The sequence below is a fragment of the Panicum virgatum genome, chromosome 2N (genome assembly GCF_016808335.1).
Source record: "Panicum virgatum strain AP13 chromosome 2N, P.virgatum_v5, whole genome shotgun sequence".
In the NCBI taxonomy this organism is placed as follows: Eukaryota; Viridiplantae; Streptophyta; class Magnoliopsida; order Poales; family Poaceae; genus Panicum; species Panicum virgatum.
Genome location: NC_053146.1, coordinates 10,826,494 through 10,843,822, shown reverse-complemented (window position 1 = coordinate 10,843,822; position 17,329 = coordinate 10,826,494). Strand labels below are relative to the sequence as shown.

At 45.7% G+C, this 17,329-nt stretch overlaps 1 protein-coding gene and 2 pseudogenes across 1 annotated transcript; 1 reads left to right on the top strand and 2 right to left on the bottom strand.

The window, feature by feature from the left end:
- Positions 1–364: 364 nt before the first annotated feature.
- LOC120658046 lies at positions 365–1,262 on the bottom strand. The gene has a single exon (XM_039936248.1). It carries the CDS (start codon positions 1,142–1,144, stop codon positions 527–529), a length of 618 nt encoding a protein of 205 aa, XP_039792182.1. The 5' UTR covers positions 1,145–1,262; the 3' UTR covers positions 365–526.
- Positions 1,263–9,951: 8,689 nt separating this feature from the next.
- Positions 9,952–17,329, top strand: part of LOC120658041 — a 31,586-nt pseudogene continuing 24,208 nt past the window's right edge.
- Positions 14,183–16,815, bottom strand: LOC120658044 (annotated as a pseudogene).

The window sequence follows — 17,329 nt, the reverse complement described above, 5'->3', positions numbered from 1 at the left end:
TGCTGTGGACGAGCAGGGCAGCACTTGGCAAATGTGCAGGGTGCTCTAAACCACAATGCATCTTCCATTTTTTTTTAAATAAAGCATCTTCCATTCGATAGTCCTGTTTACATCTATTGAAGGGACACCCCAGATTTTCATCCTTTCTTGCTTCAGAGTTCACACAACCTTAGACAATGCAGATAATCACAAACTCAAAGCTTTGGGACCTAGCACAGTTGCAGATGTGGACAGTTTCCCAGATGAGGCTTGAGACCAACCAGCAGCTGAGCTCCATCACTGCTTCACTCTTGGCACACCTGACTAACTTGGCAAGTACAGTCCATGTCCAACTTGCAGGATGCAGATAAAAGTTCGCAACAGATTCACTTTGCTCAAATAAGCACAGCAGAAAACACAATCATAAGCATATAATTTACAAAGTCAGCTGCATTGTACAGACAAGGGCACACACAAGATCTGAGGATTTCATTTCACATACAAGATCTGGTTCAAACACCAGATCCTGCTCTTGCTTGTCGTTCTGCTAGCGGGTGAAGGCGTAGAAGACGATGCCGATGTAGATGAGCATGGCGGCGGGGACGAGCGTGACGAGCGGCACGACGGCGGCCAAGGCGGCGGAGCCGCCGGCGCCGCAGCCGAGGCGGCCGAGCTTCACCTGCACCACGTTGACGAGCGCCATCATGAGGAAGCCGCAGCCGGCGACGGAGCCCACGGCGGAGGTCAGGATCCCGACGCGGAGCGCGGCGCGGTTGATCCGCGCCGTCCGGCCGAGGACGGAGGAGGAGGAGGCGGAGGCGGTGCCGCGGCGGTGGTGCGTGGGGAAGGTGCGGACGAGCTGCTTGAGACAGAGCGCGACGAGGCTGGAGAAGAGGAAGCAGGCGAAGGCGAGGACGTGGAAGGAGACGAGGTCGGACTCGGCGCGGTCCCCGGCCGCGCAGGGGCTGCCCGCGCGGTCGGCGCCGGCGGCGAGCCCCGGCCCGTCGGAGGAGGGGCGCCACGCCAGGCCCACGAACGCGGCGAGGGTGAAGAGCGAGTTCACGTTCACGATGCCGTCCAGCGCCGTGACGTGGATGCTCGTGCCCCCGCCCCCGCCGCTCCTGCCCGCGCCCCCGCCGCCAGCCGCGATGTCGCCGCCGTCCATGGCCTGGCTGGATTGGATTCTTGGTTGCGCCGGCTGCCGGGCTGGAGGGGAATGGACGGGGGTTTGGGGTCGGTGAGCTGAGCACGTGGGTGCATATGAGCGCAGGTGGGCGCCCCCGGAGCAAAGGAGAAAGCGTGTGGGGTTTATCTCTTTCTCTTCACGCTTTTTCTACGCAGTGGTGGGACTTGGGCTGCGCGTTTTGGGCCAGCTCACGACCCGGTTTTCTATGTGGAATTTGGGTTGTGCGTTTTGGGCCAGCCCAGGACCCGGGTTGTGCTTTGCAGTCCAAAACGCGGCACGGAGCGGAGTAAAATTGGGCTGGACCGGTCCGGCGAATACTGGGCCTCCATGTGGGACACGATGGGCGGCCTGGCCCGGCGCGAGAAACAGGCCGTGGCTGGGCCAGCCCGGTACGAATGGTACGAACATGTGGCGAGGCATTTACTCTTGGAACATCTGACCAACTTAGCAAATTGCTTGATAAAAAAACTATGCAAATTGCATCTTTAAGAATCGAAAGTTGGGTTCAAACGGTGCAAAATTATTGAGCCACGTCACCTCCAAATGTCAACCGTTGGATCTCCTGCCAGATTGAATCGACCGTCGGATAGGGACATCCAGTGACGGAGCTTGACCTTGAATTTTAGATAAATGAGGGGGGCCACTCTTTTGCTACAGTAATGGACAGTAGCCATTTTACTATTCACGTAGTGGGAATTTTCATTGGCCAGGAGGAAGGCCCCCCTTGGCCCCAATGAAGCTCCGCCACTGGGGACATCCGCTTAAGCACTCTCCCGACGTTTCACGAGCATGCACAGACAGGGCACAGGTGTCGTTGTCCCCTACCGGCTCGGCGGCCCTCCTCTGACCTCTCTCGAGCGAGGTGACCGTCCTCCCACCTCAGTTTCAGTCTCTCCAATTCGCAGCCCCTCCTCCCGCTCGACGGCCCGAGTCGCACAGCAGCGGTTGCAAGGAGGAAGAGGACATACGGCAGTCGGCAGGGGCACCATGAGGTGGCAGGAGAAGCAGCGGACTCTTCCCGTGTCTATGTATATTGCGATGGCACCGTGAAGTAAGGTGCGGAGCAGCCACGGCAGCCGGCAGCAGTTTAGCGCGCCGACGGAGACCCGACGCCATTTGGGGCTGGAGGCGAGGCCGTTGTTGATCTCCATGCGCGGACGCAACTCCCATCCCCATCCCCATCCCGGCGTGTGGACTGATGCTGCCGGCCAACGCGTCGCTGAGAGCTGCTGCGATTGATGTGGGTGTCCTCCGCATGATAATGTGGCCACTGCAGGCCGTAAGGTCGGCTTCCCTGAATCCTTCCTCTGCTCTGCTCGCCCTCTATCAGCTGCTGCACAACAAGTGCTCGATCAAATGTCTGTGAGACGGATCTTTCATCTTGAGCTGCTGGGTTGGATGCTGCTCTGGGAAACATGGCCTAAGCAACTGTCTAAGCCTCTTTTCGCTGCGACATGAGCTTGCGTCAAGAAGATGAAACAAGCTAGCTAGTTGATGCATGCTAACACTTCTGCATACAACTGATTTCCAAATCCATAGAAAAATAATGGTGGATCATAAAATTCTGAATCTTGTCATGAAGCCTTACTATGTGCTACTCTCCAATCCGAAATTACCAACCATAACATATTTAAGCATAATTATTTCTAATGCTGGAACAAGTTATAGAGAAAATTAAAATGCTAAAAGCACATATATTGGCCACTGTTCTACCCATTTCTTCCAAGTTATGTGGAATAGCTATATGTGTTCCTTGTGCCTTATCTATTATTCATGTTGTAACTCTGATTGATTGAAGTTCTGGAGATGAGAGTGCCAACAGCTGACAGTATCATCAGGCATGGAGGGCAGGCGAATCCAATCTACCAACACTTGGACCAGCAGTAATCGGCTGGCGCTGCACATATAGATAGATTGTACTTTTGTGCACAATCTTCTTTTCTTTCACTTACCCGAATTGTAAATACCTGGCTTCCTACTATAATGAAAGAGTAGAGGGCCTGCTATTTTCCTAAAAAAACTTCTGATGAAGAGGTTGCTACTGCCTGTTATATGGTTTTGAAATTATACCTTTGTCCTGTTTATCCTAACATTTTGTTTTCTTGGAGCACTCTTTAGGTTAATGTTAGGTAATTTGCTCATCATATATCCTTACATGCTTTCCAAAATCAAATATAAATACCTTATTTAATTGGACAATTCCTCACTTTTGCAATTGTAGATGGTATAAAGTTTTATGTCATCTATAATCTCAGTTGCATGCAAGGGATGTTTCATGTTTCTTCTTATACATTTGATGCATTATTACAAGTACTAGAAGGGAATAGGTTGGTGATTACACAACTTCTTCCACAGCTGCTCACAGTATGAGCTAATCGCTTGATCCTTTGTCATGATGTTGCCCCTCTTATCCATTAATCTACAATATAACTGGATTACTTTTTTGAAATTAACAACAATTGGATTACTTCAACTATGGAAATTCATTATCCAAAGGTTAAGATGGCTTGTTTACGTGCATCAATAGTGAGAATAACATTCACGCGCTCATTACCTTGCATACCCATATTCTAATCGAAATTTCCGCAACACATTACTTTTCAGAACTTTTATACATTTATAGTGAAATTGAATTATATTCATGCAATGCAAGAATTATTAAATGTGCGGGAGCATCAGTATTTCCGTCATACAAAAAATATATACTGATAAACCCATTTTGTCAATAATTAATCATAAGTTTTCTACAAATGGCCAGGTCCAGCTGGCGCGGCAACGCCGCGCTCCAGGTTTTCTAGTTGCAACTAAAGTCCAACGCCAACTTGTAGATGAAATTTAGCAACAATGTTTCTTGAAAAAAAAAGAAGCAACAAATCCACTTTGGTCGCCTATAAAAAATAAGCACACTAGCAAACACGATCATGGGCATTTAATTTACACAAACACCAGCTGCATTGTACGCATGGAGTAGGAGGTCTCTCGCTCGCCACATATCACACACAGGAATACAAGATCGAAGGATTTCATTTCACAGCCAGAATATGATGTTGCTAACGGGTGAAGGCCTAGAAGACGCCGCCGATGTAGATGAGCACTGAAACAAGCATCCTAGCACAAGATCGGAATGCCAAAGGTAAACTCACGCTACCTCCTCAGTGCACTCCTCACCCTCACCCTCATCCACAGCCTCTCCCCGCTCTCGTGCTTCCTCCTCGGTGCGCTTCGACGCCACCAGTGCTGGGGCTCGCCTATCGCCGACCTCACGTAGTCCTGACGCTCAACACCGCCCCTCCTCTGAGCCGCGGTCTCCCCCTCCTCCACCGCGTCTGTTCTCCGTTTGTGCGCCCTCCCATGTTCTCTTCTTCGAGCCATCATCGTTACCTACTTTTCTCCTCTCTTTCCCCGTACGGACAAGTTGAGCAGAGCCGCCGCCGCCACAGATCCGCTATCTACCGGCCGTCGTTCCCCGCCACCTACTCCACACCCACAGCTAAGCTGCAGATCCGCTATCTACCGGCCGTCATTGCCCGCCACCTACTCCACACCCACATCTAACCTGCTCCCTACTCCACATCTGCCTATTGTTCGTAGTCTGTCATTCGCCACCATCACGGCCAAATCGCTGTTACCCCCGCCTCCTCCAAGCCCTCCAAGCACCGACCAACGGGTCGGGGTCGGCACGACTCAGGGATGCCACTGCTGTTGGGCCCGCTGAGCAGGCGCATAGATCCAACTCTGGTCTCGACATCGCTGTCAGGCTGCTCGGCCCATCAAATGGAAATGCATGAATTGTTCTAGCATTCTCTGTTAGATGATTCATAGAAAATTGTATCAGAAGTTTGACATTTGTCATGTTGGATATACTTTCTTTCCATCTCTTTCACCTGTATTTTGCTACTGAGATTTATGGTTTAAACAAATGTGTCTTTTATCTTTGACCATATTTCTTAAAATTATTTTATTTAAAAACTATATGCTCGTAACATCGCAGGACCGAGGCTGTGTTTAGTTCATTTGGCCAAAATTTTTTGAAATGAAATCTTGCTATTTCGGACTACTAAATGAAATCTATTAACAAAAATTTTTACACGGATGGATTGTAAATCGCGAGACGAATCTAATGAGCTTACTTAATCCATAATTAGCAAATAGTTACTGTAGCATCACTGTTGCAAATCATGGATTAAGTAAGCTCATTAGATTCGTCTCGCGATTTACAACCCATCCGTGCAAAATTTTTTGTAAATAGACTTCATTTAGTACTTCATGCATGTGTCCAAACGCGTGATTTGATGTTTTTGGCCAAATTTTTTTGGCTTGTAAACTTAAAAATCAGAGCAACTAAGTGTACCATGAAAGGAGGCTCTTCCAGTGCTGCAATTGACCTGTTGCTTGAGCGCATAATGTCCTTTTGAACTATAATTATTACTTTCACTTTGAAAGTTTGTCTTCAGGAAACATTATTTTACTTGTGTTAAATTACACCCCACTCCCCCCCTCCCCCAAAAAAAACTGAGAAGATTTTTGTTGTTGTAAACAATTGAGAAGGAATCAGGTAATTAAGGCTGACTTGTTGCAATGTATACGAGCGCATACTGGTATAGTACAATGTGTGATCGTGGTGCAGGAATTTTTTTTGCATAAAATGTGTGAATTTATATCAGGCTTTTACTATATATATCGGTTCGTTTGATAAACTGGCAGTCATGCAGATTTGGCTATGCCCCGTTTAGTTTGCAAATTTTTTTTTGCACCTTTTCCAACACTAATTATGAGAATTGAACATAAATTAATTATAAAACTAATTATATGAATGGATGAGATATCGCGAGGCGAATCTATTAAACCTAATTAATTCGTCATTAGAGGTTGTTTACTGCAGCACGATATTATCTAATCATTGCACAATTAGGTTCGCCAGATTCATCTCGCGATTTCCGCATTTAATACTTCTAATTAATAGTCAAATGTTCGAAGTTAATGTAGAATCTGAAATTTTTTGAAAACTAAACAGGGCCTATATATCACAGCCACTCATTAATTGCTGGTCCAAAAACTGACACGATATATGAGATCTCAATTACGAACCCACATCATGACCTTTTTCTAGTGAACTCAATAAACATGTGCTTGTAAATTAAAATTAACAACAATGAGACATCCAACAAACTGAAAACTGACAGCTAAAAAATATCAACTGCTGCATCATTATTTTGACAGAGAGGCAGAGATCTTCTTGGGTGTCACCTACATTCCTCAAGATCCCGTGTGATCACATAATTGCTTTCTGACAAGTAAATATATGAATTGAAGATGCTCATGTGAAACAAATTATATGTTTTCCAAAAAAAATGGAAATGATGTTTAGTTGGAGCATTAACTACATGCCAGTAAGTTGTGACAAACAAATAAATGATGTTTAGTTGGAGCATCAACAAGAACTTAATACAGAGAACGATGGCTATTGATGTTTGTAGACCTGTTCGCAATCTATATATTAATAAAAGAAAATGACATTCTCTCCACGTTTTGGATATGTAGAAAAAGTAGGCTTATTTCAAAAATTCGAAGCAACATAAACTAGGCTTATTTCTTTTCACACTAGAGAATCAACTGGGCAGATACCACGTCAGGGGTGGTTTGTGCCTTTGTGTGGCCTGTGGGTTTAGATTAATTGGTTGCGATGTACTGACATGCCGACATGGTAACTTGTATTTCTTGAATCGAGGGTCTAAATTTAATTTTACACCTAGCATGCTAGGGTCCAGCAAATTTAATTTTACACCTAGCAATTTAATTTTACAACTAGTTGCAGCAACGAGGCTGCAAGCCTGCAATCATTGTCGTCGCACGTGCCAAATGCTTCCTGCAATACAACGTGCATGCAGATAATCCATCAGCACACAGTGAAACTGTACAGTAACTTGGTATTACTGTAGTATAATGTAAAAAGTGTTACTGTACTGCAGTAGTATACTGTAAAAAAGTGTTATTGTACTGCAGTAGTATACTGTATAAAAAAGTGTTACTGTATAAAAAAGTGTAACGACACGGCCCGGGATAACGGCTAAGATCTATTCTGCATGTTGAGTAGACCACATCTACTAATTAATTCTCTTGCGCTTTCGTCCTCGTTTCGCGCAAAAAAAATCGATCCGGAATTAATTTGCTTCCCGCGACCGGCTATTTAAGTTGGTTGGGTTCCCATTGGGTTTCCAGTTTGGGACTAACGATTTGGGAGTACTGTGCCGCGGCGCTACAGTAGCTCGAAATTTGTCCCGGCCCGTTTAGCCCATTGGGCCCCATTTGGGCTGAGATGCCGGGGCAGCACGGGTAGAGCAGGGGAGCCCCCTCTCTTTCTCTCTCTGTTCCACTGCCGGGTGGGGCCCGCGGATCAGGGAGAGGGGGAGGTTAAAGGTAGATTTTGTTTTGTTTTATTTTATTTTGGCTGAAACTTTGAAAATACATATCAATTCACAAAAAATGCTATAAATGCAAACTCAATTTTGTTAGTTTCGTGAGGTTCAGAACTTCAGAGGAAAATTATCCTTGCTTGTGTTACATCAGTGTTGCTTGTGCTATAAATTGCTTTGTGCTTAAGCTTAATTAATTTATTTCTACGGCTATAGTTGTCAAAAAATTATGAAATTTATGCAGTAGCTTGCTCTTTATATGTGTAGTTCACTGAAAAATTTTCAGGTGCATATCCTATGTGTATGTTTGTGGATTTAATATTGGTTGAATTCTATTCTAAGGCTAAATAAATGTTTTCGGTCATCAATAAATATTGGTAAATTTTTGTTGCATGTTCTTTCAATATCTTGGCTTACTGGTAACTTTTGGGTGGCTCAATTAAGTCTGTAAGCTATGTTTTGCTTTTATTTCGTTCCTAGCTGCAGCTTTTCTTTTTGTGGTTAAGTGAATCCTTTTATGCGTTGGGGCTTTCAGTATTTTGTGATCAGTAGTAATTGATGCTAGTCATGTCTTCCTTTTTAGTTACCTCGCATTGCATAGTGAGTACCTTGTAGCATTTTCTTGCATTGTTTTAATTGTTGCATGGCATCTTTCTTTACGTATAGACGTCATGAGCGAAGCCGTCTACGAGTTGGTCGCTGAGCCGATCCAGGAGCCGCAAGCCGGAGAACCACAAGCCGACGAAGCAGCTGAGCAAGCTACGGAGGAAATTGTTAACCCCGCTGACCTGCAAGGCAAGCCCCGGAGCATAACCCCTACTTTAAAACTTATGCAATGTGTTATTTAAGTACTTGTGCATTAAGTTCTAGGAGTTACTTGGAACCTTAAATGCATTATCTTTAGGAGACCCCAGTCTTTTACTAGCATGATAGGTCGATAGCACTGCCATGCTTAAGTAGGATACGGTAGAAGACGGGTGATTTCCTGTCACCCGCGAGATATAGGTTTGGTACTTCAGTAAGAAAGTAAGAAATAATGCTGTGAGAATGGAAATGAAGACCGGGTGGAGGGAAAGTTGTACATAACCATGGAATAAAGGAAAGTTGAGTCTCCGCCTGTGTCGATTGAGGACCGTACCATTGTTGGCCGTGCTGACCAAGATTGAACAGAACTAACCACATACCGGAAGTATGAGGTAGTCGAAACCTGTAAGCTAATTACCTAAATTGCGTCGGAATCTGATTCTCGACCCGTGGTGCTGGGCAAGGGTTGACGGATGGTGAAGTCGTCCATGGGTTAACCGGGTGTTCGCACGTGCGGGGCTCATCATCCGGGTGTTTGCGGGCTTGACTCTGGCTTCGGGGTAATCATGGGAACAGTTGCTCTGTGTGACTCGCCGGGGTCGCACTTGGCGTGTGAGTTAGGTCCACCTTGCAAGGTTAAATCGGATCGATTCGCCGTGACTCGCGGTTATGAGAACCTTGGTCACTTCGTCGCATCGTAGTGAAGAAGTGGATTGAGACTCGAGTGAAAATGTTGAGTTGTATGTTACTAAAGATTAATATGATCAACCATGTATGCTCTAGAGAAATAGGCGAACATAGTTTATAGCTGTCAACTCAATTGGAGCTAAAATATTGAAAGTAAGGATCCAGTATTAGTAGCTCTTCCGCAAAACAACTCCAGAACCAAAAAGCCTTGCATGTCTAGATAATGGGCTAAGTATACCCATAGACGGGTAAGTCTTGCTGAATATTAGAGTACTCAGGGTTTGGTTGTACCCCTTCTGAGCAGGCTGTGTTCCGGAAGACTTCGAGGAGATCTGCGCGTCTTGGGTTGGTCAGCCTCTTCCTCCGGGTTGGACTGTCGAGTGGGTCCGTCTTCTCCGTGAAGTGCAGGCAGGTGAGCCTCATATTAGTGGGCAAGATTTGAAGCTCGTCTTTTGTCGTCGATGGCGGTTATCGTATTGTATTTTGGGTCTCTATTTTAAACTCTGTTTTACTTCCGCTGTGTTGAACTCTTAGATTTGGATTGTAAATCCTGGATTGTAAAACTTTGTTGTAATTTATTTCTGAAGCTTGTGTTAAGCTCTGTTTGTAAATTAATTTGAACTCTGCTTTTGCTTGTAATCACCTGTGCTCGTCTTTTGGCGATAGTTCCTGTGTAATCGATCCTGGTTACAGCAGGCAGTCTGAGTGTACTGGTTGAATGCAGAAACTGTGGTTTAAGCTTAAGTTGTTAATTATTGAATTCGATCAGTATTATTTGGACTGTTCTGTGACAAAAAGTGTGACAGTGAAACTGCACAGTACCTTGTATTTCTATAGAGTGTACTGTATACGGTGCAGGGATACGATACGAGCGACAGAAAACGTGAGAAAACAGGCCGTCCAGTCGTCCTTCCTTTTGCCTCGCAAAGCAAACGGACAGCAGTGCCTCCAAACAAGAGGGCGTGTGCCGCGTGCTGCTACCTTGCAAGCCTCTGCATTTCCCAAACTGGCCTCGCATATCAAATCCTCTCGACGATCGCGCGCGTCTTCAATCCCTCCCAACTCGAAAGCAATTCCTTGCGATTTTCGATCGATATGATCCCGCCTCGATGTGACGCATATCATCGATCCATGGTGGTCCTTATCCCGATCGCCTCGAGTCAAATCATTTTATATAACGCACCCACCTGCTGCGCTCCAAGCCTCCAAGCTAGCTAGTTCTTGAGCAGCCATGGCGACGGCGGGGGAGGCGGCGTCTCCGGCGGCGGGCTCCGGTGGCGGACGCCGGCGGCGCGTGCTGCTGTTCCCGGTGCCGTTCCAGGGCCACCTCACCCCGATGCTGCAGCTGGCCGGGGCGCTGCACGCGCGGGGCGGCGGCGGCCTGGGCGTCACCGTCTTCTACGCCGCCTTCAACGCGCCGGACCCGGCGCGCCACCCCGCGGCGTTCCGCTTCGTCCCCGTCGGGGAGGGCGTGCCGTCGGCCGACCTGCTCCCGTCCGGCAGCGACGCGGACTTCGCCGTCGCGCTGCTGCGGCTCAACGACCGCCTCCGGGAGCCGTTCCGGGACCGCCTGCGCCAGGCGCTCGCCGAGGAGGAAGAGGAGGAGGGCGGCGGGGCGGCGGCGTGCCTGGTGGTGGACTCCAACCTGCGCGGGATGCAGCTGGTGGCTGAGGAGCTCGGCGTGCCGACGCTGGTCCTGCGCACCGGCGCCGCCGCCTGCCTCGTCGCCTACATGGCGTTCCCGGCGCTCTGCGACAAGGGCCTCCTCCCACCGGCATCCCAAGGTGACCGATCGATCGATCATATCTCTGCTGCTAATAACCTGCTTGCTACATGCAGCCATGGCCTTAGCTTGCGTTGCCACCAGCTTGCATCTCATGTTCCCATTTCCCAATCAACTCTAGCTTCGCATCATGGCCATACGGGCTTCCAAATCCTCAAACGGGTAGGCCATAGGGTGGAAACCTGATAAGGACGATGAGCTAGAAAAACAAATACAATACAAAAAGGACATGATGCATGAGGATTGACATGGGGGCCAATGGACCGGCCGGTTTTGTGGGGGCCAGTTGACAAGAACCTGATACTGCAGACCCTTTGACCATTGTAGTGTTCTTCTTTTTTTTGGTATCGATGTTCAAACGGGGGCGTCTATTTATCGCGCGCGAGTAGAATCGCGCGCGTTGCACACGTATTGTGCTTCTTCTCTGGCAAGAAGTAGCGGCGACAGAGGAAGGCGGAGGCGGCAGCGGAGGAAGGCGGCTCTGGCGGCGAAGGAAGGCAGTGGACGGCGGCAGAGGTGGAGGGAGCGGCGGCAGAGACTTTATGCGATGCACTTCTCCCCCCTCGCATATGCGGGGAATAGAACCCCCCTGTTCAAACCGTGGCTGCTTTGATAGAGTAATAACATTCTAATGGAAAAGCTTGGGACTGGATATATAGAATTATTGTATCCTTTTTCGGCTAGCTACCCACTACACGTTTACCCACTTTTTTTTCATGATATTGCGAAAACTCTAGTGCTTTGTATTCTGTTATTTTTTTAACATCAGGCCAAAACATAGTTAGCCTGAACCCAAGTACCTATTGAGGGGCTCTTTTTTTTTTTGGCATGAACACAATTTATGAAGTTTGCCTCACAATCTCAGAATGTAAATAGCAAAATAGTAAATGCGTCCTAGAGAGTTTTTTAAAGTACAATGTACAGTTTTGCAGCCACAAAGTAAAGTCGTTAGAGGTCATAATAATATTAATTGTATGTTAGGTACTCCGATTACCTCTCAAGAGGTAATATATAGAAAAAGTATTTTTGCTATTACCTCCAAAGAGGTAATATCTAATATGTGATAATACTTGTCCTGATCTACCTAAATAAATGCATGGTCTACAATCATTTTGAATTACCGTGGCAAAACCCATGTTGGAACCTAGAAGAAGCTAAAGGTACGTCCAAATTGTGTATACTATTGGGATGCTACTCATTTCCTCTCATTTCTGTAATTCCAGATAAAGCCCAGTTGGACATGCCATTGGATGAGCTTACACCACTGCGGCTGAGAGACATGGTGTTCTCGCCCACTACTACGCATGGTAATATGGAAAGATGCCTACAACATTTACTGGATGCAGCAAGGAGTTCTTCCGGTGTCATCCTCAACACCTTCCAAGACCTTGAGGATTCAGATCTCCAAAAGATCACCAACGGCCTCGGTGTGCCGATGTACACGGTAGGGCCACTTCACAAGATTTCTTCAGGCACCGAGAGCAGCTTGCTAGCACAAGACCAGACTTGCTTGAAGTGGTTGGACAAGCAAGAGGCCGATTCTGTTCTTTATGTGAGCTTGGGGAGCCTGGCATCCATGGATGAGAAGGAACTGTTGGAGACAGCATGGGGCTTGGCCAACAGCCAGAGCCCGTTTCTGTGGGTGATCCGTCACAACATGGTCAGATCCTCACACCAGGTGAGCCTTCCTGAAGGCTTCGAGGAGGCGACACATGGTAGGGGAATGGTCGTGCCCTGGGCCCCACAGCAAGAAGTTCTTGCTCACCATGCCATTGGTGGCTTTTGGACTCACAATGGATGGAACTCGACTCTGGAGAGCATTTGCGAGGGTGTCCCGATGATATGTAGGCCCCAATTTGCTGACCAGATGATAAACATGAGGTACGTCCAAGAGGTGTGGAAGATAGGGTTTGAACTAGAAGGGGGGTTGGAGAGGGGGAAGGTCGAGATGGCTATTACCAAGTTACTGTGTACGGAAGAAGGTAGACAGATGAGACAGAGGGCCAAGGATCTGAGGGACAAAGCTGTGAAGTGCATTGAGGATGAAGGCTCTTCCAAATCTGCAATAGATTTGCTGCTCAAGCGCATAATGTCATTTTAGATATATTTTTTCATGTAATGAAGAAACTATTATCGTTAGATGGGTTATATGTTGTTGTTCCCATAAATTGATAAGGTAGTGATCATTGTTAGGTCACACTCTTCATCAGATAAATGAGATAAATGAGATATTTCTCAGATGGTTTCAAATTACATGTTCACTGTTAAATTTTTTCATTGAAAACAATTTTACAAATAATTTTCACAACTAAATTATTCATAGTTCTAGTTTAATAAATAAATATATTGTCTAAGATTGATCGTGTACTCTCCTGAGCATGCGGGCGGGTTTGGTGTGCTCCTAGTAGGTCTTAAAAAGATTAATCTGAAAAATATCTATGTTGGTGTCTTTTTAATATAATCAGAAGCTCTTTTGTCTAGTTGTTGTAGTGCGAGCGAGTAGTTGTTGCTCTACTATGCCGTTCAATCTGGGCTAATTTTTAAAATAGAATCCGCAGTTCCTCTGCTTTTTCGTTAAAAAAAAAGCCAAGATGGCTCTTATATCAATCAATTGATTATATCCATCTTATATCTTCATCATATCGCATGATTGCCGTTCCATATAATTTGGAGGAGAAAAAAGTGGCAAAAAGTAACACGCGGCCGTCTACCAAAAAGAACACTGGTAAGCAGCCTTTGGAACGAACATATATTAATTTATTGTGATAATGATGCATGAACCACTGTAGTGAATGTAGCCATTTTTTACTACTTTATAAATTTGTGTGGTACCCATGCTGTTAAGTGCTTGTGGGTTATTAGAAAAAGCAATATGTACTGTTTTTCTTAGATTGATTTACATGGATGGCTAAAATGACATACAAAGAAGACAAGCACCACTAGTAGAGAAATTCACATCCAAAATTTTTGAACATTATAAAAAGAAAACTCTGACATAGGAGAAAGACCTACCCCAAGGTATTATTATGAGCAGAAGATTTTCCTCTTGCTAAAGGACCGAGAAGAAACCCTGAAGGCTCCCTACGCTAGCTTCTGAAGAATTTCAACCATCTACAGTTTTCTATGATGATCCCAAGCCAAATCAGTGGGGAAATTTATTTCTATGAGCAATTGAACTGACTGCTGAAAGATCCTTTTTTGCGGGTAGAAAGGTTCTCAACTATTAACCTACCGGATTGATGAGTTCCTACTAATCGAAAAATATAGTTCTAGTTCAAGTGGAAACACATCTCTTTTGTTCAAGCATAAATTTTGTTGGGAAAACCAAATAAATGAAAATAAGTTCCATTGTTTTGTGGAATTAGTTCAAGACGTCTAAGAACAAAAAGATAGTATTCCCTACAAATTTGCCTAACCAAGAATTCAAAGCAACATAAATTTCACATATATATAGAAGGGAAAAGTCCAATTTATACCCTTAAACTATCACAAAAATCCGATTATTTTAATTTTTAACTACAAAACCGGATAATGGAGGCCATCCAACTATTAAAATGGGGTAAATTTAACCCTTTGGGTGGGATCAAAGGTGTTTTTCAATTTTATGAAAATTAAAAATATTAATTTTTAAATGAAAATTCCATAAGTAATTTATTTTAAATAAAAAAGTACGAAACAAGTGCCACCATTTTTAAGAAAATATAATCTATTCAATGTTTTATGTTCCTAGTAATTATTTCCTTATAGTTATTCTTATTTTTAAAATAAATCATATTCAAATAGAGCAACAATAGATAGGTTATGTTTTTTGAAAATTTTGGTACAAGATTCATATTTTTCTAATTTAAAATAACTTAGTTTTAATTTTTTTAGATATAACCAAAATTTTGTATATTTTTTAAAAAACTATAGAACCATCTTTAAAACCTAAAGGGTCAAAGTTGTTCGGTTTTGATAGCTGGATGGTCCTTCTTTTCCGATTTTATAGTTAAAGTTTGAAAATCAAATTTTTATAATAGTTTGAGGTTATAAACTGGATTTTTTTTCCTATATAGAATGTTCGCCCGTAAAAAACAGTCACAAAGAAAGTATGTACTTCACCAACTTATCCATGGCAATCTGAGACGACCCACCAGATTTCAAGCAGTGTGCTACTTTCTTCTTTAGCTCCATAGCTCTTTCCCTCATCTCGGCCCCCTCCCTTTCCTCCATGAGCTTCCTAATGGCCTCCTCTATTCTGCCCCTTTCCAGCTCACCTTCAAGCTCGAACCCCACACTCCACATTTTCTCCACATACCTCGTGTTCATCATCTGATCTGCGAACTGAGGCCTACAGATCATGGGAACACCCTCGCTGATGCTCTCCATTGTCAAGTTCCATCCGCTGTGCGTCCAGAACCCACCCACTACAGGGTGGGCCAGCACCTCCTGCTGGGGCGCCCATCGAATCACCTTGCCTGTACCCTCAACCGCAGCCTCAAAGCCTTCTGGGAAACCCTGAATGTCCTCCGATCCCCGTACCGAGCCTGGCCGAACCACCCATAGAAAAGGATGGCCACTGGCCGCCAAACCCCAGGCCACCTCCAAAAACTCATCGGGGTCCATGGAAGCCAAGCTCCCAAAGCTAACATAGAGCACAGATCTTGGGGCTCCAGAGCATCGAATGTGTTGATCACTAGACCAGAGGAACTGTTCACTGCTTCCATGGCCCGGGCAAGTAGGTTGCGCAGTTTTTCTTGGTCGCTCCGGCTTGAGTAGAAGAGGTCCCTTACCCTCAGTGGCGGTAGCTCTTCCACCGGCATGTACATTTTCGACTCTAGAACAGAGCATATATATATTTAGAATACGCACAGGACTCAGGAGTGCACACCGTTCATGCTATCAAGTTAAGGGGAAAACAACATCTCTGAAAATAAAGTTCATTTGTTAAATTTGGAAATTTTCCTAAACACTAATATGTACACCAATTGAATTGTAGGATATGACATGTAGTTTATCTCCCATTTGTAGCTAGTTTGATGCATATTTGCACTTGTTGGGATGATGCATGTTTAAGTTTCATTTGATTGTTCCAGTAGTATTGATCCTAATGAAGGAATGAATGTCCAAATTAAACAATTACTGCTGTAGTAAAAGCACTTGCGGATAAAGCGTAAAAATTGAAGTGGAGTAGTACTACATCCCAAGGTAATTAAGGATTAGTAAATCCAAGTAAACTGACCTTGGGGAGGCAGGTAGCCCTTTTGGTGAAGCATTGGGTAAGCCATGAAGCATCCGAGGCAGGCCGCGCTCGCCGTCCGCAGCACGAGCGTCTTGAGGCCGACGGCCGCGGCGGCCCTGGGCACGGCGAGCAGGTTGGCGTCGAAGACGATGCACGCGGCGGGGGGCTGCTCCTCGTCCGCGAGCACCGACTCGAGCACGCCCCGGAGGGCCGCCGACTCCTCCGCCTCCATGGCGGCGTTCATGGCGTCGAGGAGGCCGATGACGTCGCCGGACGCGGCGACGCCGGCGGGGACGCCGTCGGGCACGGGCACGAACCGAAACTCCGGGCGGCGCCCGGGGTCCGGCGCGTTGAAGCGCGTGTGGAGCACGGTGACGGCGAGCCCCCGCGCGTGGAGCGCGTCGGCCAGCTGCCGCATCGGGTTGATGTGGCCCTGGAACGGCAGCGGGAACACCAGGATGCGGCGCCGGCGTCGTGATGTCGTCCTGCCGCCGGCGTCGTCGCCGCCGGTGCGCGCTTCATGGACGCCGGCCATCGCAGTCGATCGGATTGTCACGGCAGGCAGCACAGGTACAAGCACGAGAAGCACGCAAGGTTTAAAAACTGAATGCTCCTGCTGTTTGTGTTTGATCTGCCGTCCCGACCAAAGCTGTCATCAGGAAATGATTCAACTGCTACGCATGTCCTATCTGTGCGTGCTGACTAGTGAAACGTGGTTGGTTCTGCATTTCATGTCAGGGGTGAGGTTCTTTTTTGTTTTACATCCATCCAAGATATAGCAACTTTTAGACTTAGTTAAAGTTAAACATTTTCATCGTTGATTAGTAAATATCTTAAAAAGTAATTACTTTTAAATAAAAAGACTGCATATTACAATAACGGTTTCATTATGAATAAACTTATATCATTTGTATATTATCAATCTTTATAACTTTTTAACTATCTATAGTTTAAGTTTAAAAAGTTTAATTTGGATAAAATTTAAAAATAGCTATCTTCTAGAATGGTGGTAGACAAGTGGAGCTCATTAAGCTTGCGCTGGTTCTCCGGAAGATAACTATTGTCTTATTGCAAAAGAACAAAAGCAAAGGGCTTGATTGGATCAGCTATAAACAACGTGGAATCCAGCTTTAACAGCTCTAGCTGATCTGAACATGCCTGCTTTTGGTCTAGTTTTTACTACAATACACCTTCTACAATCCTATAGGCTTCCCCCACCCTAGCTTTTATGCGGTTGTGCTTTATTGGGACTTATA